Below are 19,357 nucleotides of genomic sequence, written 5' to 3'. Positions count from 1 at the left end.
CCTTCCTGAGGACTTCACGTTGCTCCTCATTGTCCTTGCCTGTACGTTTACCCATGTTCATGGCGTGTTCTCAGGTCTGTGGCTGAGGGAGGGAGCAGGTGATTGAGTGGTGAGGGGACACAGTGACCCCAGCTTGCTGCCCTCAGCGTCATAAGCTGGGGAAGGAGAATTGCTGCAGGTGTGCAGCTTGGGCGCTAGATCTCATCAAACACTGTTGTGCACAAGAACAAGGCACAGGTGCAAGCAGGCGCCAGACTTTAAAAGCAGCAGTAATCCATACTGTGTATGTCTGTACATAAATAAAGCAGCTTTTGTGAAATGCCACTTAGATCTGAGAGCAGAAAAAGATTAAATTCTTCATGTATCTATAACACATCTATAATTGTACCCAATCAATCTGTCCTAGAGGATTTTTTAGAGATTTTTCCTTACAGGAACACACTGCTTCCAGCTGACAGTTTGAAAACCCTGAAGTTTGAAAAATCAAGGAGCAGAATTGATCACTTTCGACAGGTGGAAAGACCAAGTTGAATAGATAAGCAAAGCTGTTACATCTTGGTTAAAAATGGGGAGATATTTTTAATATTGAGACCATACTGTATAAATGGAATTGTTACACTGCACAAATACTGATTCAGATATTTGAGCATTTTTGAACCTGATGATGTCTTCTGAACCTTGACACAAACCAGCTTCTGCTGTTCACATGGCTTCAGATGCTTTGAGGTTTTCCTATTTACATTTTTACAGGAGAATTTAATTTTAAGAGCTGTATCTGTTCTATTTCTGTGGGCTCACCTTTGGGCTAGTGGACATAGAGCACACCCTTCTTTCTGTGCTTGGAAGAGCAGGTTTTGATGGGTGTACTAAAATCACTGGTTCCCAGCTTGCCTCCACCCCACCATTAAAATATCTAGCATCTGTTTGCCTTTGAACCTGCTGCTCAGAGATGAACAAACACACCAGGACCTGCTCAGCCTTGCACTTCACAGGACATGAGCTGGTCTGATTTTAAACATATATTTTAATATATATATATCAATATATGTGTATACATAAAATTTGCTGGCAGCTGGTGACATGGCCTTGCTGCCTGGATCCTGTGCTGCCAACATCACTCTTCACTTTATGTTTCTTCCTGCAACCCTTCGCAGCGGTGTGGCTGAAATGCTGTTCTGTAGCTAGATGCAGTGCTCTTGTTGCAAAAATGGTATCGATGGATAGCAAGCTGCTGGCCTTATTGTGCTTTCTTGAAGATCTGGTCAGGCAGACTTTTCTTATAGAGCTCTTGGCGCTAAGGCAAATCATGCTGGAAATCCACCTCTCTCAAAATATTGGGCTGGCTGTGATGCCATGGCTGGAAACTTGAGCTGATAAGCCCAGTTTTTCGATAGATTTGTCAGAGATGGAGGAGAAATGTGACTAAAATGAAAACATTTTCCCATAGCCAAACTGAAGACATAAACTCATTCAGCCTCTGCTATCCTGCAACAGACCATTTCATGAAATACAATAATGTTTAATCTTGGTCAAAGCATTTTATTGCAAATATAAGCACTGTGTATAACTGTGCATGCTGTTTCACTTAAAAATTGGCTCTCTGCCATAAGATAAATAAGACTGACGGGATTTGATGCAGCTCCTCTCAAAGGCGATGCATTCAGAGAATGTGAGGTTTCCATTTAAGACTGGTGGGCAGGGTCCTAAGAGAGAAATCTCAGAAAATAAAGGGCCACCTACTCTAGTCCCCTGCCCTAAAGCCTAAACTGTATAATTTCCAGCAGATTTTGTAAAGGACCTCCATCCATCGTGCTGCCACAGCCTCTCCGAACACCACTCCAGGGCACCACTGCCTGCACCCTGAGCATGCTGCTGCTCCTGCATTACCTGGCACTTTATTACTGCACTTTGAGCTGTTATTTCCTCCACCTGTGGGGATGCTGCCTTTCCCCTTTTTCAGCAGCAAAGATGATGATATTGTGAAGACAGTTAGCATGGTCTTTCTTCTCTTTTATGCTTTCTTCCTTATGTATTTCCTTGTCAGTCAAAATTTCTAGAGAGCTGATCAATCTTTTTACTCTCTGCACTCTCTTCCACTGGTCCTCACCTCCTGTGATGTGCAGCACCCTGAGCAGGACACAGCGCTGAGTGAAGGCTTGTCCCTGCTGCCACGTTCCTATTTACAGAGCCAAGTGGGGCAGCTGCATTTTCCCCAGTGTGATTGCATTGTTAGCCCATGGTCTGCCTACGTTCCTTTCATCTCTTAAAGCCCTTCCTGAAGACCTGTAGTTTAAGCAATTGCTTTTCAGCGGACATTTATGTATAGTGTGTAGTCATTTGGGAATAAAAGATTTATAAAAAAAAAAAAAGAGTGAGAGAGAAAAGAAAAAAAAAAAGGAAGAGGTTTGACAGTTTAAAGAATTTCAGTATTGAGAGTTACTATTGGGCTCTTAGTGACACTGCCAAGGCTCAGCACACTGCTAAATCTTATCAGCAAGGGAAGAAGTTTATTGAGGATAAAGGAGCCCATGGGCTGACCGTCTCTGCATTCCCCTCTTTTCAGCTGGTTTGACCTCCGTTGGCATGAGGTGTTGTCCCAGGAGGATTCATCACGTGGCAAAGATTGGCTCTGTAGGTGATGGGACTGATTCTCATCCCAAGTGCAGGGTCTTCAAGCTCCACTTCTCCCACATGCTGCTTGCTTGGGCACCTGGCAGAGGAGACAGACCAGAAGGCACAGCAGGTTCCTGGCTGGTGAAGGGTGAGGTGAGGAATTCAGGGCAGTGCTTGGGCACAAGACTTGCATCTCAGGCACCGAGACAGTGTCTCATCTCTTCAGATACCAAGTACCACATTTGCAATCACGCTACTATGTATGTAGTGTACATATCCCTAAATGTAATGTTTTCACTGATATACTACACACTAGTATAGTACACCCCACACTAGACCCCATACAAGGGTCTGAACTACCCTGCTCTCATGGAAAGTCTTGTGGGTTTAATGGCCACGTCAGCTGGATGTTGTTTAGATATCTGGGGAAAGACCCTGTTACCAGGAGCAGACAGACTAAGCATCATCTCTGCTGCAGCTGATTTTGGTTTCTGCCAGGGCACATAGCACTGCCAGCTGGTCCCTCAGTCTGTGACTGTGGGGGCTGCCCAAAAAGCCCTCTGCTGAGAGGGCATCATGATGTCTGCATCCCACTAACATAAAGGCAACACCCCTAATTGCTTGAAAGTTTTATTTCCATGTGCTTAGTTAAAACACAGTAGAAAAAACCATATATTTCAGGTCATCTTGTTAAGAATGGCTGTAAGTTGTGCCATTATGTTGGCAATTACGTGCTTCAGAGATCACCTTGGCTTCTACCAGGCTGATGTCTCTAAGCTGTAGCTTTATCATGTTTCTGCTGGGATATATTTGGTGATGATATACTTGGTGATGTTGTTGGACAGGCCTACAAATTTACAGTTTGCTTTAAAATTAGGGGGCAGACTTCTAGATCTAGAAATGTGTCTTTTTAGGTATATAAAAATACTCGCCTTGAAGTTTGGCATTTGCCAAATAAAGCAAGCTTCACTGCAGCCTGCAAAAGGGAGGTACGTGGTTGCAGCCCCCTGCCCCCAAATCGTGTCATTGTGGTGCCCCAGGCTCTGCCTGATGTGGCTGGGGACGAGCACATGGGGCCACGTGGGTTTGGCAAAGGATCTGTGCTTGCAGCCCGACCTTCACCATGCACGTTAAGAAATGGGATGGCTCAAGGAGAAGTATTGATTTAAGGATACAGCAAGGCAAGGAGGGAGAGCTGTTCCTCTGGAAATTTGTCCCTTCCAGCCTTATCTCCTCTGGTTTAACAAACCTTGCTGCTTGCCCCTGTAGACCTGGATGTGCTGTGCTTGGCCCTGCTGCCTCCAGGCAGCTTACGGTGCCCCCGGCCACATCCAGCACCGCTGCCAGGGAGCGGCGGAGCGGGGCTGAGGAGCTGGCTGGGAAACAGGGCAATGCATGAAAGAGGACCGGGGAAAATATTTGGGATCAGCTGGGAGAACTCTGGGTGGCTTTCCTAAGTCCTTGTCAGTATTTACAGTGTTTTAAATTTATTTTGTGTGAGTGTGGAGGGGGTATGAGTAAGAGTATGGAGGGAGTAAAAAAGATGGGCAATCCTCACTGCACATACGCCTGGAGCAGGAAAGCTTTATCCCACCTATAGAGCTGCAATTGCCCATTTTGCAAAGGATACTTAGTGAAACGCAGCAGGTAAGGCCCATCTACACCATCTACAGCCTGGCTTTCCAGGCTTAGTGCCTGGATTAGCCCCGTCAGGCTGCAGAGCTGCAAGGGGACACGTCTGGCTGGCTTGCTTATTTCAGCAACAGGCTTACATAAGGGCTGTGAGAAACCTTGCCCCTGCTGGATATCCAGAGAGGTCCACACCAGGCCGGCAGCATGCTGGGCAGACATGTGGGTGCTGGCCAGATGTGGAGCCCAACACCAGCACCGGGCACCCCGCCAGGATCAGCCTGGCCCCACTGATAGCCCCGTGCAAGTCCTGAGGCCATGAGAGCTGTCTGCAGTCCGGTTAGGGTAATCTGATTAATAGTAACCAATTATCGTCATTTTTGCAGTCTGTTAAATCAGGGAAATTAAATAAAGCTTCCCCGGGGACCCTGGGGAAGAGGATGTGTGTAGGAGATTAAACCCCGCGATGGCTGCTAGAGCCTGGCCTGTGCCTTGTTTCATGAGATGCTTCAGCTCCCTGTGCCCCCACCCCACAAACTGAAACATCTGAGCCCACTACAGCCGTGATGGGGACACTGGGAGGACAGGGTCCAGGCCTGCCCCAGCTCCACATCCCCCAGGGTCTCTGCAGCAGAGCAGGGGCTGCCTTCCCCAAAGCATCCCTCGTGTCTGTGCACACCCCGTGTAAAGCTGGTAGGGAAATAAGGGAAGCGGAGCCCAGCAGTGAACAGGGAATCGCTGGAGTTTGTCACCTGCAGGACTGGGGCACATGTTTCACAGCAAACCACCCGGGGAGCAGCAGTACCACACTCGTACACTACCGGAGCTGGACTTGTCCTGGCTATAAAAATCGTTGCCATAGTTAAGGGTGATAAGAGTTGAAGGCACGAAAACCTATTCCAGGGCATAGGATCAAGGTGAAAAAGCACATCGGCAAGTTCAGGAGTTGACTACATGTAAGATGTACTACTTTTTCAGATGTACACAAGTAGAGAAAAGACGCTTCATTAGCCTAATGAGAAACGGGTAGAGAATGGGATGGGGCAAAGCTGGGGTTGTTAAATGTGAAGGACGCAAAGGTCCACGCAGACACAGGATGGCAGCTGGTCTGGGCTAACGCAGTCCCTGAGGTTCTTTCCAGCTGAGGAGGAGTTTAAAATGGCTTTTTTTTTTTTTTTTTTTAAAGCTTGTGGACAGAGCACTAACCTCAAATTGGTTAATGCACTGAGGCCAGGTTTTATTTAATCCCAGCCATTAAGGAAAAAGTCAATAAGCAAGAAGTGAAGGACACAAGCCCTTCGGTCATACCAGCCACATTAGCTGATCACAGATCACTGGTACACCAGGAAAATTTACAAGCAATAAACTACCATATCCAAACTGGACACTAACAAAACTACTTTTTTCTTTTGAGTATTCACTTCCTTTTCACTTTTTTTTTTTTTTGAAAAGAATAACCCTGTTTACAGATCATAAATGCCTAGCATGTAATGCTTTATAAAATATAAGTACATATAATATGCAGCAGGTCAAACTTCTCTACAGACAGTATGTTTTACCTAAACAAAAATATGGCTCTTGTCTTAGAGATGACTTTTCATATATATATTTTTCCTTCATATTACTTGGAAATCCCCCTTGGAATAACCCTGCATTCTCCTTTTTCCTTTGTCCGGGAGGGGAAGCCCTTGCTGGCATCCTGCACCTCCACCCCATAGCAGCTTTGTTCTCTCCTGTATGAGCATCAGCACTGGTTAGCTGATGAGTTAATCATTGAAGAGAAGGCAAAGAAATGGAAAAACTGGGGTTTTCCATTTACTGTAAGAAAAATAGAAATCCTGTTTTCTTCTGTTCCACAAAGCACTGTGGGTTTTTGTTGTTGATCGTGCTCTTTCCCTTCTATTGTCCTCTTTTATGTTTGGAGCCCACCCGGCTTCAACACACATCCAGAAAAGATCCTTTTCTGCCGTGCTGCCTCGCAGCTGCTTTCATCTCTGATTAAGCAAAGCTGAAACCAAAATTTAATCCACAAAACTGGAAATTACATGGGAGGGGAGGAGCAGGAGAGTGCTGCAACTGTAGCCAAAGGGCAGCTGAGTAATTTGTCTGAAAAACTGCCTGACTTGGTTTAATCCAATGTTTTCCAGCTCTTTCACGTGGAAACGTAGAGCCATAGCAACCCCAATAAATATGGTGAGCGTATAATTGCCAAGAGGCACAATGTTTATCAAATGCATGTGTAGGTTTTCCAGTATATCTGATCCTCTTTCTTAACAGCAACAGCCATTGTCAAGGCTCAAGGTTGTGTTATTCCAAGTGAGAGGGATGGGCGGCTCATCGGGAGTACTATTCATAACCCATATAAGACAAAATTTATTTGGTGGTCTTGAGATTGCAGCGGCTGCTATTATTTGCTCAAGTCCTTTTGAGTATTTGTTAAAGATGCTGGGCACTGGAAGCAGTATAGAAAAATGCTAGCACAAGGAACTGGGCCATGCTGGAACATTTTAGAGATGAGTTGATACTGGATAGGCTGCCACGGTGGCAATGTGGAAATGTGGTGGAAATGTGTGACCCACAGCGTGTCCTGAAATGCGCCTCCCGTAGGAGCAACTAGCCCTGGCCAGGGGCTCGGGAGTGGCCTGCAGAGCTCACAGATTTCAGCCCTGGGTCTATCCCTGAGGAGGGGCAGAGGAATATTTCTCAGGCACCAAGACATTCTTCATCGGCAGACTCAGCAATGGAAGGACTGAGACGCTGCTCCCAGCCCCAGAAGGACTTTTGGTCCAGGTGAGGAACATCTCAGTCCTGGTTATTCCCATGTGGTCCCCATGCAAGGACCACCAGAGCTCATGTGGGAGCCCTCGCCAGACCCTAGTTAAACATTGCTTGTATTGGACACGCTGGTAACCACTGCAGTAATCATTTCTAAACTTTCCATTTAATATTTCCAGCAGCTCTCATTGCCAAAAATCTCTCACTTTACTGCCAGTGGTCAAACCGCCACCAATTTCAAGGGAACAGAGATAAGACAATGCTGAGAAGCAACACTGTAATATTTTACGCATTTCTGATTTGGCCTGGTTCAACAGCTCTCCGAGGTAGAAAACACAACAATTGCTAACAGCAGAAACAGAACTAATTACTTATTTCAGAATTAATAACTTGTGGCACAGTCTGTGAGTCATTTCCTTGTTGAACCAATTTTCTTACTCATCAAATTTGCTCACAGAGTAGCTGTCTTGAAGAAAGGATTAGACAGGGAAATTTTCCCGATAATAAATTTAAAGAGACATTAGCATCTTGTAAGACCATGTCCCAGATGATTCAATGACAACCAGTTAAAGGCATTTACAGAATTGAGTTTGTGCAATAACAACATAGCTAACAAACTACATAATGAAAGAGGAAAAGAAAAACAAGAAAATATTTATTGACATAGCATGTGCATTGTATAACATCTTAATATAGTGAAGGTTTGCATTTATTTTCCCAAATGAGCTGTAGTTTTGTGCAGTTAAAAATATTATAAAAACACATTTTTTGAAGTTTGCTGTCACTTTTAAAAAAGTTAAGAACATTAAAGAATCATAAAAGCTACCTCTTAAGGTTTTTAGCCTAAATACTATCTCATACTTGGAGCAAAATGCTGGTGCAAATAAAAATGAAAACCAGGGACTCAAATGTGCTTCCAAATCCTTTGAGATTATTGTGCAATTTTAAGCTTTCAATCTAATAATATATATATATATTATTCCTTAGTCCAGTAGGTTGTAGATGGAAGTATCTGCAATATGGTGTGCTTTAAAATTAGAAGCAGTTGACTACATTTCTACAAAGCTACCAAACATACTAAAGGTATTTGAAAAAAAATATTGGCTAGGCTTTGCAGATACATGCAAAATGTGGAACCAATGCTTAAACACTTCAAGTTTGGGATTTATTTATTTTCTTTTTTTTCCAACAGGGAACAGCCTTGGCAGAAATCCCACCAAATTGTCAGGTTTGGAAACGTTCACATGGAAGAAATTGGCGTCACTTACCACCCTCTCGGTGACGCGGTGTGCCGGGAGGTTCGTGCCACCGACCCTTTTGGCTCTGTTGCTTCCCAAGGACCCTGACGTACCGAGCACAAGCACAATCCCTGCGACTTTGGGCAAGGACTGTAGGTCAGGGTTCACAACTGCTGCCTGTCAGTGGTCCCTGCCAGAACATGAACCCTCCCTCTCACAGCCTTTTCCTTCGTGCTTTTAGCTGGGAAGAACAGCCCCATGCTTAACAGTGAAAGGAGATGTTCATGCAACTTATGATTTTTACATCTTAGCATGCACTGTTGTGCCTTTCCCACCTGCCAACTCTTTCTTACAGTAGGTCCTTCTGCTACCTCACGGCCATTTACTTTTCACTTTCTTTATCCCTCATACACCACCTCCTTCTTCCTGGTCTTCTGTAACATCGACTTCTTTTGCTGTCTCTTTCTGTAGTAATTGCTGCTTGCAGCAAGCTGATTCCTTATCAGCAGAGTAGGAGGAAGACCCCAGTTGCTTCTTTCCTCCACTTTTAAAAGAATTATTTTCTTACTTGGCCATATTCTGGGTTGATTCATACTCTATACAGACTCAAATCTGTAGAATTTGTATGGTAAGTTATGAAGTGAGTCAAGGAGAAGCTTTAAGCAATTTTTAAAGCATCGGGTACCCTATACCCCACATAACAGAAATAAATTTTACTAGCTAATATTGTGTTTTTCTTTTGTAAGATAACAAACTTAGACTTGATTTTTCACATCCCAGATAACCCCCTTGGATTCCACTCTACTTCTCAGAGCCCAAAACTAAACACATGCACAAGTGTCTTGCAGAAGCTGGTCTGGGTGTGTTAATGGTTTGTATATGAGGCATATCCTTGGCCTGGGGAAAGCTTACAAATTGCCAGTAGCCCTTTAGCAGAAAAGGGATTTGTCTGAGGTTTTTTTGTTTTGTTTTGTTTTGTTTGTTTGTTTTGTTTTCCTAAAGCCAAGAAAACAGTTAAAGAAAAGCTTGACTCTTATGGAAAAGCATTAACGCTGAGGAAAACAAACGATGCCCACTCCAGTACTTGAAAGAGGGAAAAATCCTTTGCAGAGATATTGCAAGGGATGTGTCTCCTTCTATGCTGGGAACCCTGCCCTGATGCCTGTGCACTATCCTCCATACTAGGAACACCCCCTCGGGTATTTTGTCATAGATAACAAGATACCAACTGCAGCTCTTTGAAGGCAATCTGAGATTCTGACAGCTCAAAAGTCCTCATCCCACTTGCAGTGGCTGGTACCAATAGCCCTATGCTGGCCTCTGGGGCTGTAACAACACCTACACAAAGCATTTCCTTCTTTATTAGGCTAAATGGCATATCGAAATGTTGTCTGGCATTAGGATACGACAGCCATGAACATTTTGGCCACTGGTATCTTCCCCTTGCCTGAAGGTTCTGGCCCAGACAGCACAGCGCATGCTTTCAAATGCCATGCTTGCATGTGTCTCTGCATGTGCACTCAGACACAGGGGCTTGAATATGTATATATATAGTTGTGATTAATTCATATGTTGCACTGCTCAGCCTCTTTAATCTCTTAGTACCATAAAATAAGGCACTGGACGTCCAACATTTATCCTCTGAGGATAAACATTTGTTATCAGCCTGGTATGAGAATTTCAGGTTGTGGCTGAGGTATTTAAAGCAGATGATTATTAGAACAAGACCATTTGAAAGCTGACATCAACATTTTTCATTCTTACCTTGTCCCTGATTCCCAAACTAATAAAGAAATAATGATATTTCTTTTCCTAATGAGTACACCTAAAGACGACCCCCCAAAACAAGGGATTTACTAAGCTACTTTATCTTGATCAGTTTTGGACCTGAATCAATGTTGAGGATAAAATTCTAATAAAATCCATGGACCTATGCTGACTTATATTGATTAACAATATGGTACCTTATTTGTTACAGTAACTATGGAAAAAGGCACGTAAGAAATACATTATAGAGCCACCTAAGGAATATTGTAGGTCTGCTGCATAGAGCAAGAGCATTAAATATTGGACTGAGGTGATTTAAAATTAGTCAGTGAAGCCATATGTCTTCATAGACATAGAGATGTTAACAACAACAACAAATATAATTAACTTTAAAACCTTAGACATTAATTTCTAAACTTTAAAAAATATTAGTTTTCTGCAAACAATCATACAAGTCTAAAAAAAAAAAAAAGTTAAATGTTGCCTGGAAAGGCTAAAGTTGAAAGAAATAGTTTCTTTTAAAGTGAGATCTCTTCCAATCAATGAAATATTGCTGGAGTTATGGTATGGAAACAACTGTTAAATGTTGATGTTTTGGTAATAATATGTCAAAGAAAGTTGCCTGCCCATTCAAAGTGTCAGGTTTTATATTTTCAATCATCTACAGAAAAGTGGGTTACTAAAAATGATCATATTTCATTGAAAAATGTTACAAGCAAATTTCAAATATACCAAGAAGCAAATCATATTTTAAAATCTTGTTCTATTTTTTTTTTCTTCTGCATAGGAAGAAAATTAATTTTGGTCAGTATAAACCTATCATCAAAAAATTAAATATTGCAATGGTGAATAATTATAAAAGTAACGAAACCCAATGGATGTGATCTGAAATATTATTTTGTTACTAGATTAACATAGCACCATAACAATCCTGTGCGCTTCAAAATCTTGATACAAAATACAAGATTAAGACTTGTGTGGCAATCAACAGCATCCAATTTTTTAAAAAGGCAATTCATGTGTGAAAGTCAAGCTCTCTTTTTTCATTAACTGTGTGGTTCAGCAAACATATTGAACCAAATTGTTTGATAACTACTGCTGCTACCTAGCAAGGTACCGGTTATCAGGTACAGGGTAGTTCTTCCACCATTCAGAAGCTGGTATAATTTAGTTGGGAGAATTTTTTAGTTTAACCCTGTGACTCACGTTGAGGCGGAGTCCGAATATGACATGATTAAAACTGCCCACTTTGTAAAACCATGGAAAGACATACAGAAATATTGCTTTCCAACTCCCAGAGTATCCTATCTATGCAGCTGAATTCTTATGAAGTAGTTTTAAGAACCTGCAAAAATGGTTAGCACCCAACAAAACTCTCATCCGTGGCTTTGAGGTGAAGCTCCAAATGATTGTCAAACAGCCACTTCTGAAGTCAGTGACTTTGCCTAATGGGGAAGATAAACATTTGAAAAGAAGCTAAAGCTACAGCTTTCCAAATATTAATTAGAAAGAAAATGTATATATTTAAGACTTGTATAGCTTCTCAAAGAAGGTATAAAAAGGCATTAAGTTATGCTCTGATGTTTCTTCTTCTCCCAAACATGGAAACTTCTATGTTCTTTAATTTCTCTTTGTTGTTTCTACTGAGCAATGAAGTGAAAACTTGTCTTTTAGGTCTAGTCATCGGCTACAAAAAAATTGGGGTTTCCATGGGAGTGTTCCTCCAGCAACCAGATTAGGAAACTTTCCAAAATAACAAGCACGAACTAGATTGCTGTTTTTCAACATGGAGCTGTGGTCTTTAGAAAATGCCAGAATAATTTCTTAGTCTCATGCAGTACTCTGGATCATTCTGCACAGACAGTAAAGTGATGTACACACAACTTGCATTTGAAGAATTGGAACGGAACCCTGAGAAAAGAAAATCCATTAAAAAAACATATATTGTTGGATACCAGTTTGAGAAGCTTCAATCCTTCCCCTAGGGGAAAAAAAATGACAAACAAGTGTAGTCATTTTTTTCTGACATGAACGATTTGAATTTATCACAATTGCAAATATAAATATAGTTTGGGCTTTTAAGTGCAGATCTAGGGTTGATTACAATTAAAAATACCTTGTTTGATAACTCTACCCATTCCCCAACCATTCAGCGTTACTCAAGTCACCGTAACATTACTTGTGAGCTTTGAGTTCGAAAGCATCTTGACGTAGAGTGATGTTCTTTCGGTAACTGCTGGCAGAAGATTTTCACTCTATTATAATTTGGGTGCTAGGCAAGTTAGTTTTAGCTCTCTTCAGCCTTGTGTGCAATTCTCGTCATTCCCATGTATCCAGAAGCAAATCTGGGCATATTTAAGAGGAGTAATTCTTACTGCTACATTATAATCCTGCTGTTCCCCATTGACATCCACCCACTGATGGCCCGAATAAACAGCAATGATCTTGCGTTTCCACTTCTTTTTGTTTGGCTCCTTAAGACGGAGATAGATGCCAGATCCAGTGGAGCCGGGCTCAGCATCACAATACTGATAAAAGAGATCATTAGACTCATCAGAAATGCTACAAAATCTGTAGACGAGCTGCCCAGATCGGTCGTTGTCAAAACCCGAGAAGTGGATCATGCTCCCGGGCATCATTTTGATGGTTGGGCTGATTCCCAGCTCCATGTATTTCCTTTTGTGGGGACGCTTGAGCTCAAGAACAGCATAATCATAATCCAGGGCAATATCCCCAGAGACACCCTTAAACCAGCCTTTGGGGATGTGGGTACTCTTCACTCTGGTCCACTGGAAGGAGGGCATGCCATCTGAGGTCTCCTGCTTCCTCCCAGATCTCCTCTGCTTTCTCCCACCACCTTTGGATCGTCGCCTTTGTCCTCTGTCAACTTTAGGATCCTCTTGGGCCTCGGAAGCTTCTCTCCTACTTCTCTTAGCCCCTTTGCGCTTCCTGCCATCACCTCTGGACTTTGTTTTCATCAGGCCCACCCTCAGTCTTTTGCTGCCTTTAACGTAATCCTTGCCGTTATGCAGACAGTGGGCAGCTGTTAGCACGTGCTTGGGGGAAATGAGAATGCCACTACAGCCAGTGGAGACCTTCACAGCTGTGTTGAAGGGAAAGTTGGTCGTAAACCGTTTGTCATAGATGCTGAACCTACTATCTGTTCCGTATATCTGCCTCTTCTTCCTCAATGACTTGTGTGTAGTTGTGTTTCCAGATGGACCAGGTGTTAGTCCAAGGACATTCACTTCAGTCAGGGTCCGCGTGCCATTCTCGAAAACAGTCTCATAGGATAAGAGGTCCTTCAAGTCAGACAAGCTGGGCACTGGCAATTTTCTTTGACATTCAATTCCACATACGCTGTTCAGCTCTAAGTTGGGTTTTGCTTCAAATTTAGGGTTGTCAAGGGAGAAAGTTCTTTCACTCACAATTTGGGGAATCTTCTTTAAGTGCCAAGTAAAATCTTGTTCAGTTTCTGTTCCATTAGCAAGACCCAATGTAGGCAAGAATAATATGAATACCAGTAACATGTGCTCCATTTTGTCTATTTTTTTCTAAAACAAGACAGAGAGATTTGAAAATACAGAGTTGAAATACACGCAACTATCTTAGTATCTTAAAAGCATAATCATGCAATATATACACTCAGGAAAGCCCAGCCAAATAGGAGGGACAAGTCTGCTGACTCATGGCATGCCTTTTTCCTTCAGGATCTCACAAAGGCTGCAGAAACTCTATTGTCTGTGTCTTATGGTCACATGTGGAAGGGCCCACCTAGATAGGGAGACACACCACACAAAAAGGTAACACTTTAAATCAGAAAGACAAAAAAAAAAAAAAAAACTATTCTCATCTGTAGCTGGGAAACATGCAGAAAGAATGTAAAATTGTTAGATGTCTGCAGCAGAGCCAGAAACTGAACCCAGAGCTCTTGATTCTGAGCTCAAACATTACTGAAAATACCATTTTTCTCCTTTGGCAGCAGTGATATCAGTGGCATTAACCAGCTACTAACCGCTGCCATTGGGAAAGCTGCACTCCATTCTCTTATCCTTTATTCCAATTACATGGAAACCTCAGCTGTGTAGAAAGAAAGAGCCTATGATTAAACTTTAAAAGCTAAGCAATTCAAGGGTATGTATGTGGTTAAGCTTTCTGGTTTACATTGTGATGGCAGTATAAATCAGGGCAAAGACAACCGCTTGCATTTTCTTGAGCTTTGTTTAGAATGAGTAGCCCCACACAGTGAAACAACCTGGTTACAGGCTAGCTAAAGATATAGCGTGAAAAAAAACAAAGAGGAGCATGAGTGTAACATGGGAAAAGAAGTGGTAACATCACTTTAAAAGCCAAACAATGGACCAACAACTATAATTTTGAGGCATCTACACCATGTAGACATAGTACTTGCATGTAAGAGGCAACAGCTATCACTTTTTAGCTAACTAAGCACTATGGCTCAAACACAGCTTGTTGATTCCAATGCCAAATTCAGACGGCAGTTTTGTGCTGGCGTAGCTTTTGATGCCTTTCACCTTAGCCCACATGGAACACTGACTTTGACCTGGAGTTTACTTACTTGGATATACTTGAAACACATTTTACAACACCATATATTTACTTACCCTGGCTTTAAAGTAGCTAACTCAGGTTTTGGAGAAGTTGTGTGAACCTTTGTAAGACATCTGGAGTTTACAGTGACTCACAGGCCTAAGCTCTGGGGTGCATGTAATCATACTGAAAGATATTTGAAGATGTTGAAAGCAGAGCAGTGATCCCAGTAGCAAGATTTTGCAGGGAGACACCACTTGGCCATACCAGTCTAGGTTATTGGTATTGCAAAAATGCACATATTTAAGCACTAACATTTATATACAGCATTACTTTCAAAGTATTATTATTGCTTAATTAGTACTAAATTTGAAGAGGAATGATAATTTTACATATTTATGGATAAATAATAAGGCATCGAAATAAAGAAATACTATGATGAGAACACAGGAATAGCCTTCCTGGCCTGACCATTGGTCCATCTAGCCTAAAATCTTGTTTCTGATACTGGCCAGATAGATGCCTACGGCAGAGCACATGAATAGAGCAACCGTGTATGGCCCTCCTCCCTCATATTCTCTTCACTTAAAACCACTTGCACCCCATAGAATTTAAGCCAGAGGTAGTTTCTGTAGTGGGAGTAAACTTTGGTAGATTTCTTTTCCATGAATTTACCCAGTCTTCCCTTGAACCCCCACAAAATCTTGTATCCACAATGTTCTCCATTGAAGGGTTCCACTGCTTAACTACTTGCATTAACTACTTGCACTTCCTTTTCTTCACCTTGAGCCTGTCAGAGGCTAGCATGATTTGAAGGTAAATCATGTGATATTAATGTGGAAATGCTGATTTTAATGTGCTTTGTCCTAATATGGCTGTTGAAGAGACACAAGATATTGAGAAACTCGCTGCTTCCATCGGGCTTGAGAATGCCTTTTCTAGGTTCTCTTCCTAAAATGCTCCTCCTGTTCTCAGCTCTTCTTCAGGGTCTGGATTTTGGATAGCTTTCTGTAGCTGAATTTTGTGAGCACTAAGGAAAGTTAATTCACTAACTGCTAGTTCATATAGAAAGTCTCAGAAGTGCCTGGGCTGATGTCATTCCACCGAGATGGCTGAAGCCTTCCCAGCTGGATTCATAACGAAATTTGCTTTGTATAGAGACATCCTACAAGCAAACGGGTAAGTACTGTGCCTCCCTCCAGCCACTCTTTAAAAAGAAGAAAACAAAACAAAACACACAACCCTGAATAGATGTGTCGGAGCCTCCTGTTTGAAACACTATACTCAAGTGCTCGCTACTTATAAAGACAGTCTTGGACACCATGGTTTCCATCATTTATAATGAGCCACTTGTTGTTTGTAATGAACTAACTGGACAATTATGCTTCAGTAGAACTGGAAGAAGTCCAAGCCAAGGAGCTTGATGAAAATGGTAATTTTCATTACAGGGCAGAGTGGTCCCAGTAGGCAGCATTGTCATTTACAGCCAGGCACTTAAGGTCTGTTTACTAACCAGAACTCTACTGCTTAAGCAAGGACAACATCAAGCACAGGAAAAGACAACAGTTGCTATGGCCCTGTACAGGATCCTGGCACAGGGGGGAACGCAGGGACTTCTCTTGCCAGATAGCAAGGATGGAATTGTGTAGATGGCTGCAAAGACACCACTGCATGGTGAGAGAAGGGGAGAGGGGATACAGCCTCCAGAGGAAGGAGGAAAGGCCCAGAGAAGGCTATAAGCTGGCAAAAAGATCCCCAAAATCTTACTCTCACTTTCTGCCACGCTGTTCTTTGCTCTTCCTCCAAACCCCAGGCTCTGCCCTCTCTTTTTCTTTGCTCCTTTCCCATATAAATTTTGGGTTGGCTTACAGTAATTAGAAGCCTTCAGTCAGCTCTGCCTTTATGACAGGATGAATTGCTTCAGAGAAGATAGAAGAAGATGAAAACCAGAAAATGAAAGAGATTTTCTTGGTCCTGTGAAAATTTTGAAACTTTCCCTCTGATTTCCAAGCCCAGTGGATAACTGCAAGGACTCTGTCCTCATTCCAGCTACCATGCATACATGTAAAGGCATTTTCAGCTCTTACATCCTGTTTCTATCATTAACCCTTTCTGCATTCACAAAATACAAACATATCCTACCTTTCCAGGATATCTTTCAAATATCTTGTCAGCATGACCTATCTAACTCCAGAAGAATGCACCTCAAATGCTCAGGAGACAGTTTGTAGACAAGCAGTCCTGGACTATGCTTCTCTTCAGGCTATCCCAGACTGAAATTATTTGTCAGTGTAGCTCAGGAAGAAGAAAAGTTTTGTCCTTACTGCCTCATGGTGTTTTATCTTGGTTTGTTCGGAACAGCCTGGGATTGTAGGAAAGTCAGCACAATTCACATTAGACGTGCATAAATTCAGATGCAGTTCTCAGACCACAAAATATGATAAGCTGAAACACTACCCAGCTCCTTAACTGCTTTTGGCCTTGTTCTTTAAATGGTCTGAAAGTTGGAATTGACAGTTCTGCTCTGACAAAGCAAAAGACGGGATGTTTTTGGAAATCTCATACTCTCTGCAAAAAGCCATAACCCTAACCCTATCCACCACTGCTCCCTTCACTCCTCTGGATATCGGTGCACAGATTTCATCCTCCAGAGTGGCTTATGGAGAAAACAAACAAACAAACAAACAAAAAACACGGCGACTCCTGGCTCTTACAAAAGTTAAGCTGCTTCAGTAGGCATGAGAAGAACGAATTTTACAAGGCTTTTTGAAAACTCTTGTGGGTTTCTGAAATCACACACACACAAAAAAAAAAAAAAAAAGAAAAGAAAAGAAAAAAAGAACGAAAAATGTTTTCTGTTTCCCGACGGGGGCAGGGAGAACCCCCAGCCACCCTGTGTCGGCAGCCGCTGGGTGGCGCGCCCGGACAGCACCACGGCTCGGACCGGCTCGGCACGGCTGGGCTCAGACCGGCACGGCACGGCACGGCTCGGTACGGCTCGGACGGGCACAGCACGGTTCGGCTGGGCTCAGACCGGCACGGCACAGCTCGGCTCGGCTCGGACCGGCTGGGCTCAGACCGGCACGGCTCCTTTCGGGGTACGAGCGGCGGAGGACGAGCGCTTTGCAACTTTCGCAAACCCTGCTCAGCCCTCTCCGGGAGCCTCTCCCAGCCCCGGGGCTGGCCACCAGGCAGCCTCCGCTCCACTCTGCCCGGGGCTGCGCCTTTCTCCTCCCCTGCCAGGTTTGGGGAAGGGGCCGCAGAGGGGCGATCCCCCAACCCCACAGCCCCATCCCGCTGCGGTCCGGGACAAGGGGAACGGCTCCCGGGGCTGAACCTGCCCTGGGTCCCCGGCCCCGGCTGCTCTGCCCGAGCCTGATGCCCTGGGGGGACATCAGCAGGGAAACAGAGGTTGAGGGGGGAAAAAAAGAGGGGGTCGTTGGATCTTTGCTTTTTCATCGCCCGCTCCGCTTCTGCTCACCGTTTGTGTGCATCAAGCGCTTGGAAGTCCGGCGTTTTCCTGGGAGAAGCCGAGGATTTGGAGAGGAAGGCTTCCACTCGCTAAAGCTCCTTAGCCATCCTCTGGTCCTGCGTTCAGGCGTGACCGCGGGAGGCTCTGCCTTTCTGTGGCTGATCCAAAGGAGTTCCCTCTCTCCCGAGCCTGAAAGTTAAATACCTTGGCACAGCTCTCTTGCGATTCCGAGATAAATCTGCTTCCAGCGGTGACGAATCTGGATAAAATTAGTGTCAATTCCAAAAAAGAGAGCAGGAATGGTAGCACAAATACTGCGGGGGTGAATCAGAATTAAAGGAGAGGTTGTTTTGAAATGCGAAGAGGCTCCCTCCGTGCCTACAGCCGAAGCTGCACGGAGACAAAAACCCTGAAAGAGGAATAAATGTGCCCCTCTCGTCTGTCCTGCTAGTCGCCCGTGCTTAAAAAAAAAGAAGAAAAAAAAAGGGGGGGGCGGGAGGGGGGGTCAGAGCAACGTGTCGCTTTTCAGTCCTATCAAAACTGCATCCCTCAGGCTAACGCGGCAGGGGCTTTACAACAAATCCTGCACAAGCCCAGGGCACCGACACCCCTCAGCCCCCCAATTTTGCCCGGTGGCAAGGACGCGGCCGCCCCCAGCCCTCCTCCTGCCCCGCTCCCCGGCCGCCGCCGCCCCGGCCAGGTGCGGGCAGCCTCCCCCCGCGGCCGTACCTGGCCCCGATGGAGCCCAGGGGAGGGGAAGCGGCCACCTCCACGTCGTGGGAGACCCCCTGCCCTGCCCCGCCGCCCCCGGCCCCGGCCCCGGCACCCGCCGCCGCCGAGCACCCGCGGCTACTGAGGACGGGGCGGGGGGGAGCTGCCGGGTCTTCCCGGGCGGGGGAGGGGATGGAAAAAGGGAAAAAAAAAAAAAAAAAGAGAAAAAAAAAAGGAGCAAGGGAGGAGGACGGCAGGGAGAGAAGGGGAGGGCTGAGGGGAGATCCCCTCGGGTGGGATGGGGTGGGATGAAGGCACGGGGCGGGGAGGCGCATCGCCGCGGAGAGACGGGGTGATCCCGCCTGGGGCTGGGGCCGGGGCCGCGGGGGAGGCGGCAGCGGCCGCCGGCTCCTCAAGCGGCCCCGCGGGCCGGGCCGGGCCGGGCCGGGCCGGGCCTCCCCGCCCTTCCCCTCAGGGTCCCGCGGCGCCTTCCCCGCCCGGGCCCTGCTGGTCCGCTCCTCAGGAGCCCCAGCCCCGCTCCTCAGGGCCCCAGCCCCCCCAGCACCTCCCTCCTCTTCTCCCCAGTCTTCGTTCCACTCTT

General features: G+C 44.7%; 1 protein-coding gene across 4 annotated transcripts; it reads right to left on the bottom strand.

The window, feature by feature from the left end:
• Positions 1-2,487: 2,487 nt before the first annotated feature.
• Positions 2,488-18,949, bottom strand: PRSS35 (serine protease 35). Of its 4 annotated transcripts, none has more exons than XM_083828712.1 (3): positions 18,775-18,949; positions 18,055-18,234; positions 2,488-13,796 (listed from the first exon to the last, which is right to left on the bottom strand). In XM_083828712.1, exon 3 carries the CDS (start codon positions 13,559-13,561, stop codon positions 12,320-12,322), a length of 1,242 nt encoding a protein of 413 aa, XP_083684838.1. In that variant the 5' UTR covers positions 13,562-13,796; positions 18,055-18,234; positions 18,775-18,949; the 3' UTR covers positions 2,488-12,319. The 4 variants fall into 4 exon arrangements, with proteins under 4 accessions (XP_083684838.1, XP_083684836.1, XP_083684837.1 ...); XM_083828710.1 differs by having other exon boundaries at positions 2,488-13,576; positions 18,055-18,304; positions 18,775-18,947; XM_083828711.1 differs by having other exon boundaries at positions 2,488-13,576; positions 18,775-18,947.
• Between the last annotated feature and the right edge of the window lie 408 nt (positions 18,950-19,357).

Source organism: Anser anser (assembly GCF_964211835.1).
Source record: "Anser anser genome assembly, chromosome: 3".
NCBI classification, from domain to species: domain Eukaryota; kingdom Metazoa; phylum Chordata; class Aves; order Anseriformes; family Anatidae; genus Anser; species Anser anser.
This window is presented reverse-complemented; position numbering and strand designations above follow the sequence as displayed.

Coding starts and splice junctions, on each gene's coding strand:
- PRSS35 (XM_083828712.1), bottom strand. CDS start 13,561: ATGGAGCACATGTTACTGGTATTCATATTATTCTTGCCTACATTGGGT.